This window comes from Arachis hypogaea, chromosome 14 (assembly GCF_003086295.3).
Source record: "Arachis hypogaea cultivar Tifrunner chromosome 14, arahy.Tifrunner.gnm2.J5K5, whole genome shotgun sequence".
Taxonomy (NCBI): Eukaryota; Viridiplantae; Streptophyta; class Magnoliopsida; order Fabales; family Fabaceae; genus Arachis; species Arachis hypogaea.
The window spans coordinates 114,324,246-114,331,769 of record NC_092049.1 but is presented as its reverse complement, the minus strand read 5'-3'; the positions used below and the strand labels follow the sequence as shown (position 1 = coordinate 114,331,769).

Sequence of the window (7,524 nt, the reverse complement as noted above, 5' to 3'; positions counted from 1 at the left end):
AAAAGATTCACTAAGTTTAGAAGGTAACGAGGGATTAGTAGGGGAGGAAGGGTTTGAATGCTCTTCTACCTTCAAAATTTTCAATTAGAGAAACAAACCTAATTGTGTAATGAATAATGAACATATTACAATAAAATCAAAGAATCCTAATTCTTAACCAGCAAGTTGGTTTTTCCTGGTTGAAAATAACATTTCTTTTGTCACCCTCAGCCATAATCACCAAAATAATCAATAAAATAAAATCCAAAACATAACAGTGGGAAAAGAAGAAAAAAAAGATACAGACACAAAATAATGTAATTGGGGAGTGATAGAGAAACATAATCTCATCCCTATTATGTTATATAATGTTAAGTCAATAAATGAAAATTCAGCTACGGAAAAGTGACATGCAATGTCATTAATGATAATATAATCAGCAGCAACTACTGTAATGATGTAAAATTCAGATACCATCCAATATAAAATGGGAGAACAAACCATACATACACTAATTTGATTAGTATTATTTGGATGGGAATGGGAGAAACAAAAGAAAGGAATAACTCAGAATCTTCAATTTAGGAATCTTCAGGTTTGGTCCAATCAACTGGTTATTCTTCAAAATCCTAAGAGACAATTAACAACAACAAAAAGAATTGTTATCACCAAATCTCAGTGTTGGGGTAAAAAAAAATAAAAAGTGACAGATAAATGCACAACAGAAAGAGAAGCTTCGAATTGAACCCAGAAATTAAAAATGCTAAGAAAATGTAATATATAATCATGATAAATAGTTGCAGACTGAGATAGTTGAAGAGAAAGAAAATCACAGAAATGGTGAAAAAGCAGAGGAGAATCCATGAAGTGTAAAGGCATAAAGTGGTGGAGGGAAGCAAATGTCTAACTGCGAGCCCACGACAACATATTGCAGTGGCGACGGGGTTCTCCGGTGTTGGCAGTGATGGTTCGCGACGGCAACGACGGGTGTGGTGGGTTGGCAGCAGCGTGGAAGAGGCACATGAATGGTGTTACTGTGTTAAGACTTCTAAGGTTTAGGAGTTTGCTGAGTCTTTGGCAGTATATTACTCAAGTGATTTGAAACTAGTTTTTTTTCTTTCAAACCGAAAGCTAAAAAAAACTTTTTATAAAAACTGTAGTTTCAGTTCAATTTAGTTAAACGAGTTTTTTTTAACACCCCTATCCATAACCAAATCAATGATTCATTTCCTTTCTGGTTGGGATTTTTGCCTCAGTTGAAAGTAATTGTTATATGTCAAAATAACTTTTATGGAACCTTAAAGTGCTCAAGGAGATTCACATTTCCCAAACACCACATCATTGATCTTTCTCATCATGGTTTCTTTATAAAACTTCCTTCAAACATGATAAAGAGTTGGAAATCCATGGCAGTTTCCAACATAAGTCAATTACAACAAGAGTTGGATTTATCATTTCTCTCTTAAGGGACAAGAATGGGTCAAAATGCTTTATTCATTCGAATTATCTAACAAAGGGATTATTGTGGATTATGAGGGGTGTCAACAATCTGACTTCATGATGATAGCTATTGATCTTTCAAGTAACAATATTTCTGGAGAGATTCCATATGTCATTGGAGAATTGATGTGTCTTACTTTACTTAACTTGTCCAATAACATATTTGTTGGCTACATTCCATCTTCATTTGAGAAGCTCTCAAACCTTTAAAACACCGGACCTTTCACTAAATAGTTTGTCGGGGAAGATTCCCAAAAAGTTAACAGAACTAACTTTTATGGAGTTCTTTAATGTGTCCTTCAACAATCTCTCAGGTCCTATCCCGGAAAGAAAGCAGTTCTCCACATTTCAATGCAACTTAGAGGGAAAGCAAGACTTGTGTGGAATTCAATTGTGCAAGAAATGTAAAGATCATGTGATGCCTTCACCACGTGCATCTTAAGATGATCGTGACTCAGGATCTCAATATGGCTTTGATTGGAAAGGAATTTTGATCAGATATATGGGTGGGCTTGTTGCTGGACTGGCATTAGGAAGAACTTCTAGTCCAGATATTATTGGATGTGTGAAATGGATCTCTTTTAGGTAAGAAATCATGACCAGACTTTGGAAGTTCATGTAACAATATAGGATTTAAGGGATAGAAGGAGTTAGCATTGAGCGCTGGTTTCACTGTATGAATGTGTGTGTATAATTGGATGTGTGAAATAATGAATGTGTGTTCGTTGTGTGTGTGTGTGTATGTGTGTGTGGATTATTAGAAATCATCATGAACTGTGGATGAGAAATGTGCTTTAAGGTAGCGCTAAAAATTTTACCGTCTTTGTACCTATATAAACTACCTAATGAGATTTTGTACTCACTTTCTCTCTCTGTATTATATTCCAAAACATCTTCCATACATTATCTTTAATTTGTATAAAGATTAAAATAAAGGAGAACCTTTCATAGATTAGATAAAAGTCTCACCTCACATAAACTCAACGTGAATTGAATATCCATGAACCGAGTACCTTCTTTGCTTTGTGTCAATGACACTAAACCTTCAATTACTGGATCTTGTTCTAGCTCTATGGAGATCATAATAGTATATGAATGCCATCAAAAGAGATTAATAACATAGTGACATCCAAGCCAACAAGCTATAGCTCAAATGGCATAGCCTCCCCATACTCACCTAGAGGTCGAGGATTCAAGTTTCCCTATCTTTGAGGGAAAAAAAAAATATAGTGACATCAAAGTAGTACCAGAACTTAAAAAAAAAAAGCAACTTTGTACATTACATTCCAGCATCAAAATAACCACAAATAATATAAAACTAGGTTAAATAAAAAAAGGAAATAAATGAAAATAAATAGTCAGGTTCCTTGCCTGACTTAGCTTCACAGTTTCTTTGTTAAAATTATTCCAAACAGTGATTGAACCCAGTTCCCCTGTCTTCAGGTACACTCATTACTCAAAATTATGAAACTGAAAAAATGACGCCTATTACTAATTTATTTTAGTTCCCACAATTTTCAGAATATAAATTTAGTTTTTGAAAGATTAGCGACATCAAACTGGTCCATAGACTGCACAGTAAAAAATTGTCCATACATTATTAATTTTGCTCACCAAGTGACATTACTTGATTCCATTAGAAAACAACTTTTTTTTAGGATATTTTGATCTTACAAAAATCAGTTGAGTACCTTATAGCTGACATTCAACATTTCAACTGTAGAACTCTAATGATTGTTTTAAAAAAATAAACCAGGTTGAAGATGTGTGCCATACACTAGTTACACACATGCTAATAAGTAATGGACTTATGGACTTGAATTTATCACATCATGGAAAGATGAAAACAATAATCAAGCATTGGATATAGTTATATATACATACACCACACCTGCTCCCAATGTGCTGGAGGGTCCTCTGATGCAGTGGACAGGAGTCAGGATTTGTCCACTTTCTCTCCTCCGACTACTGTGCACCAGATGATTATCAGTAAAGGAGTTGATAATGATAATTGTTTGGTGCTGTTGCTGGCCAATTAAATTCAATATCAAACCAAAATGCAAAACCAATGTAGACATGCAGTGGGGCTGTAGAACAAGCGAAAATTATTTCCATAAATGTGATATATCAGATTTTTCAATAATAATAAATGTTGAGAAGGAAAGAAGAAATTAACAAGAGAAATGTGGGATGGAGAAAATATAGAATATGTACCACATGTTACCAATAATCACTAAATGAGCAAACCCCATCCTTAAAATGATAAAATCGAAATCCATCTCTCATTATAAGTTCCCTTGAGGTGACAAAAGAAAATAGCTTTATTACCGAGTGACAATCATGGCAGACACGGAGATTTTTCATCACATATAAAGGCATCCAAGATGGCAAACTCAGTAACCCAAAAGCAAAGGCAAGCTTTTCACTATGGTATTTCTGACTCCTATGGGGAGAAGAAATTGGACTAATATATCTTTCTGTATGTTCTATCTTCTTCATCATCTCCTCCAGTTTTATATAAATTTCCTTTATCTGTGGATGATTGGTGTCATCTACGGTGAATACTTGTACCGTGTTATCAACTTCTATCCAACTACAGCCTGGACTCTTTCGAATTCCCTTCACTTTCATTAGCTTTCTCATATTAGCAACACCTTCTAACTCTCCAGATTTAGCATATATATTTGCTAGAAGGACATAATTACCAGAATCTTCAGGATTTAATTCCACCAAGTTCTTCAAGGCAGTTTCTGCTAGATGTGATTCATGATGGATTCGGCATGCTCCAAGTAGAGCCCCCCAAACAGTAGCATTCGGCTTAAAAGGCATTTCATCTATCAATTCCTTAGCCTCGTCTAGCATCCCTGCTCGTCCAAGCATATCTACTATACAAACAAAGTGCTCATTTGTAGGAGAATACTAAAAACGTTAGTCATGGATTTGAAGTAATGTTTACCCTCTACTACAAGCCCCATGTGGTTGCAGCCAGATCGAACAGAAATATAACTAATGTGATCAGGTTTGCACTCGGTCTTCAACATATCCTCAAATGTCTCAATTACTTTCTTGCCTAAACCATTTTGAGCATATGCTGCCATCATAGCATTCCAGGAAATAAGGTTTTTCATATGTATTGAGTCAAAAACTTTCTGTGCTTCATTGATTTGCCCACATCTTGAATACATGGTAACAATACTATTTGCAACTGAAACATCCGATATAAGGGCGAACTTAATGGCATGAGATACAATTTGCATCCCAAGTTTTACAACAGCTAAGTCAGCACATGCCCTAATTGAAGTAGCTAAAGAGATCCAGTCTGGTTCTACTCCTTTTCTTCTCATCAGAACATACAACTTCAGCCCTTCTTCCGATAACCCATGTTGAACATATGTGCTTAGCATTGAGTTCCAAGTGATGACATTGCGCTCAGGCATTAAATCAAAACATTCATGAGCTCTGGAAATGTCTCCATTCTGAGAGAAGGCAGTGATCATGGCTGTCCATGATATAGTATCTCTAAGTGGCATCAATCTAAATGCAAGATAAGCTTTCTCAAAATCGCCAAACTTTGAATACATTGTAATAATTGCATTCCCTACAGGAACATAAGAATCCATACCACTTTTGATTGTATATCCATGAAGCAGCTCCACAATAGCAACATGATTTTGTTCTAAACAAACCCCAAGAACAGTTGCAAGGGTAACATCATCCAACACAACAAAAGCCTGTCTCATTTGGTTAAACAATGCCAGAGCGTCTTCTTCAAGTCCAAACTGAGCCACACTAGTGATCAAGCAAGTCCAAGAAACTTCATTGCGTTCCTCTAAGCAGTCAAACACGTGCCTCGCCAATTCTAAGCATCCACACTTGGCATACATATCTATCAAACCACTTCCCAAATAGGCATCTAAGCCATGCTCCACGCGAAGAACCCGAGCATGCAAGTGTGCACCCCATTCAATATCACCAATGCTGGCACACGCGCTGAGTACACTGCCATATGTCATGAAATTTGGGTTAAACCCCCTATCACACATCTCTAAAAACAAGAAAAGGCATTTTTCCCCAAGGCCATGCTGAGAGAAAACTGAGATCAACCTGTTCCATGAAACAGAATCATGTTCCGGCATCCGAGCAAACAAATCAATAGCCTTATAAGCTCCGTACAACCTAGAATAACCGTAAATCATGCTATTCCAATAGAACAAACTGGGCTCCTCAATGCCAAAGAAGACACTCTCCGCGAACCCAATCGCTCCGCATTTAATGTACATATCAACAAGGGAGTTTTGGATGCTAATATGGGATGCTAAACGTAACTTGACCACAAGGGAATGCAACTGAAGAGCGAAAGGAGTGCATCCGAGGCAGCCACAAGCCTTCATTACACAAGTAAACGAAAAAGGATCAAATTGTCCTGAGTTTGACCATTATGAAATTCGAATTCCTGGAGCATGGAAGCGAAGGTCTGGATGCTATGAGCTGGGAGGCCATTGTGAGAGTAGCCGGATATGAGGGTTGTCCAAGAGACGGAGTCTCGTTAGGGCATTTCGTCGAACAGGTGTTGTGCATGGGAGACCCGACCAGAAGAGAGTAGCGCATGGATGATGGCATTCCAGGTGAAGACATTGCGGTGAGTGGTGGACTCGTGGAAGAGGCGGAATGCATCGTTGGTGAGGTGGCAGTTGGAATAGACATGGAGGAGGCTATTGCGCAAGAAGACGGAGGCGTACCAGCCAGAGAGGATGAGGTGGCCGTGGAGCACGCGAGCGTCGCGTGGGAATTTGAGGGAGGAGCAATGCTCGAGTGTTTCGTAGAGGTTCTGGTAAGATAGGTAAGAATAGGGCATAGACCTAGGCAAGGGCATGGCGAAGAAGAAAGGAAGCATAGATATCAGAACCAAACCGGCAATCTACTTGGTCATATGACCGGGTCACTGAGTTATTGGTTCAATCGATGGGTCACTGATTCACCTAATTAAGGGTGCACAAGATCCGGTCCGGTTCGAAGACCCGGACCGGACCCGATGATTTCGGGACTAATTTGGCCCAGTTTCGTTATGGCCCGGTCAGACCCGAGGTTTCAATAGATGGCCCCGGTTATTTATTAAATCAGGTTCGGGCCAAGTCTCGGGTCACCCGGCCCTGGCCTGTTAGACCCGTGTAGTTGTTTACTACTTAATATTTTGTTGTTATTGGTTGGTATGACACTATAAATTATTATTATTATGTTAATCTTGTGTTGGTTGTTAACTTTGTTTTAATTGTCTTTTGAACTTTGAATGTTTAATGTGTAATTGATATAATTATTATTATGTGAATGTTGCAATGTTATGGAATAATTATTTTCCAAAATTTAGACGTTCAAAAGATGTAGAATCTAATTTTTGGTGATGTCGTGATAAAGTTAATCAAGACCCGGCCTTCACCCGGTCTAGACCCGGCTTAAGTGTGGTCCGAAAGTAACACGATTTCATCGGGTCTAGGGTCGGGTAAGGGTCTCATAAATAGACCCGGTCATTATTTAGGGTCGGGTTCGGGTCACGGCGTACCCGGCTTCACCCGCCCCATGTGCACCCCTACACCTAATTGACCTGGTCATAATTTAAAAAAATATAAAATTATATAAATGAAATTAAAATTACATATTAAAACTTAAAATGTAAGTCTTTACAATAATAATAATAATAATAATAATAATAATAATAATAATAATAATAATAATAATAATAATAATAATAATCAAATGTTAATTTTTAGACAACTAATGATGCAAAAAGAGATAATAAACTAGTTTCTAGTACAAAATACTTTCTCTATTTAAATAAACAAGAGCAAGCAAAAGATAACATAATCGATAATCAAGTCCAAGTGATCTTAAAATCGAAATCTATATCTTCATAGGACAAATTTGGAGCTTGATCAACATTTTTCTCATTTTGATTTGCATCTATATCTTCCATAAGAAACTTCATTATGATGTTATGCAGAGAAAGAAGAGTTTGAAGAGAGAGGTACAAGAAACTAGTGAACTGAATTA

The 7,524-nt window shown here is 37.2% G+C and overlaps 2 protein-coding genes across 3 annotated transcripts; both read right to left on the bottom strand.

Moving 5' to 3' along the window:
* Positions 1–292: 292 nt before the first annotated feature.
* On the bottom strand, positions 293–6,382 carry LOC114925148 (pentatricopeptide repeat-containing protein At2g13600-like). Of its 2 annotated transcripts, none has more exons than XM_072214596.1 (3): positions 3,808–6,382; positions 2,449–3,447; positions 293–608 (listed from the first exon to the last, which is right to left on the bottom strand). In XM_072214596.1, exon 1 carries the CDS (start codon positions 5,868–5,870, stop codon positions 4,365–4,367), a length of 1,506 nt encoding a protein of 501 aa, XP_072070697.1. In that variant the 5' UTR covers positions 5,871–6,382; the 3' UTR covers positions 293–608; positions 2,449–3,447; positions 3,808–4,364. The 2 variants fall into 2 exon arrangements, with proteins under 2 accessions (XP_072070697.1, XP_072070698.1); XM_072214597.1 differs by having other exon boundaries at positions 3,364–3,447.
* On the bottom strand, positions 3,333–4,359 carry LOC112743742 (pentatricopeptide repeat-containing protein At4g02750). The gene is made up of 2 exons (XM_029292225.2): positions 3,808–4,359; positions 3,333–3,566 (listed from the first exon to the last, which is right to left on the bottom strand). The coding sequence occupies exons 1-2, from the start codon at positions 4,357–4,359 to the stop codon at positions 3,333–3,335; spliced, it is 786 nt and encodes a 261-aa protein (XP_029148058.1).
* Positions 6,383–7,524: the final 1,142 nt, after the last annotated feature.

What these genes read in the sequence shown, in the direction of transcription:
- LOC112743742 (XM_029292225.2), bottom strand. Translation starts at nt 4,359, where the DNA reads ATGCTTGGACGAGCAGGGATGCTAGACGAGGCTAAGGAATTGATAGAT. An exon ending in TCTGCCATGATTGTCACTCG is followed by an intron (nt 3,567 to 3,807) that starts GTAATAAAGCTA and finishes CTTGTTCTACAG; the next exon opens with CCCCACTGCATGTCTACATT.
- LOC114925148 (XM_072214596.1), bottom strand. Translation starts at nt 5,870, where the DNA reads ATGAAGGCTTGTGGCTGCCTCGGATGCACTCCTTTCGCTCTTCAGTTG.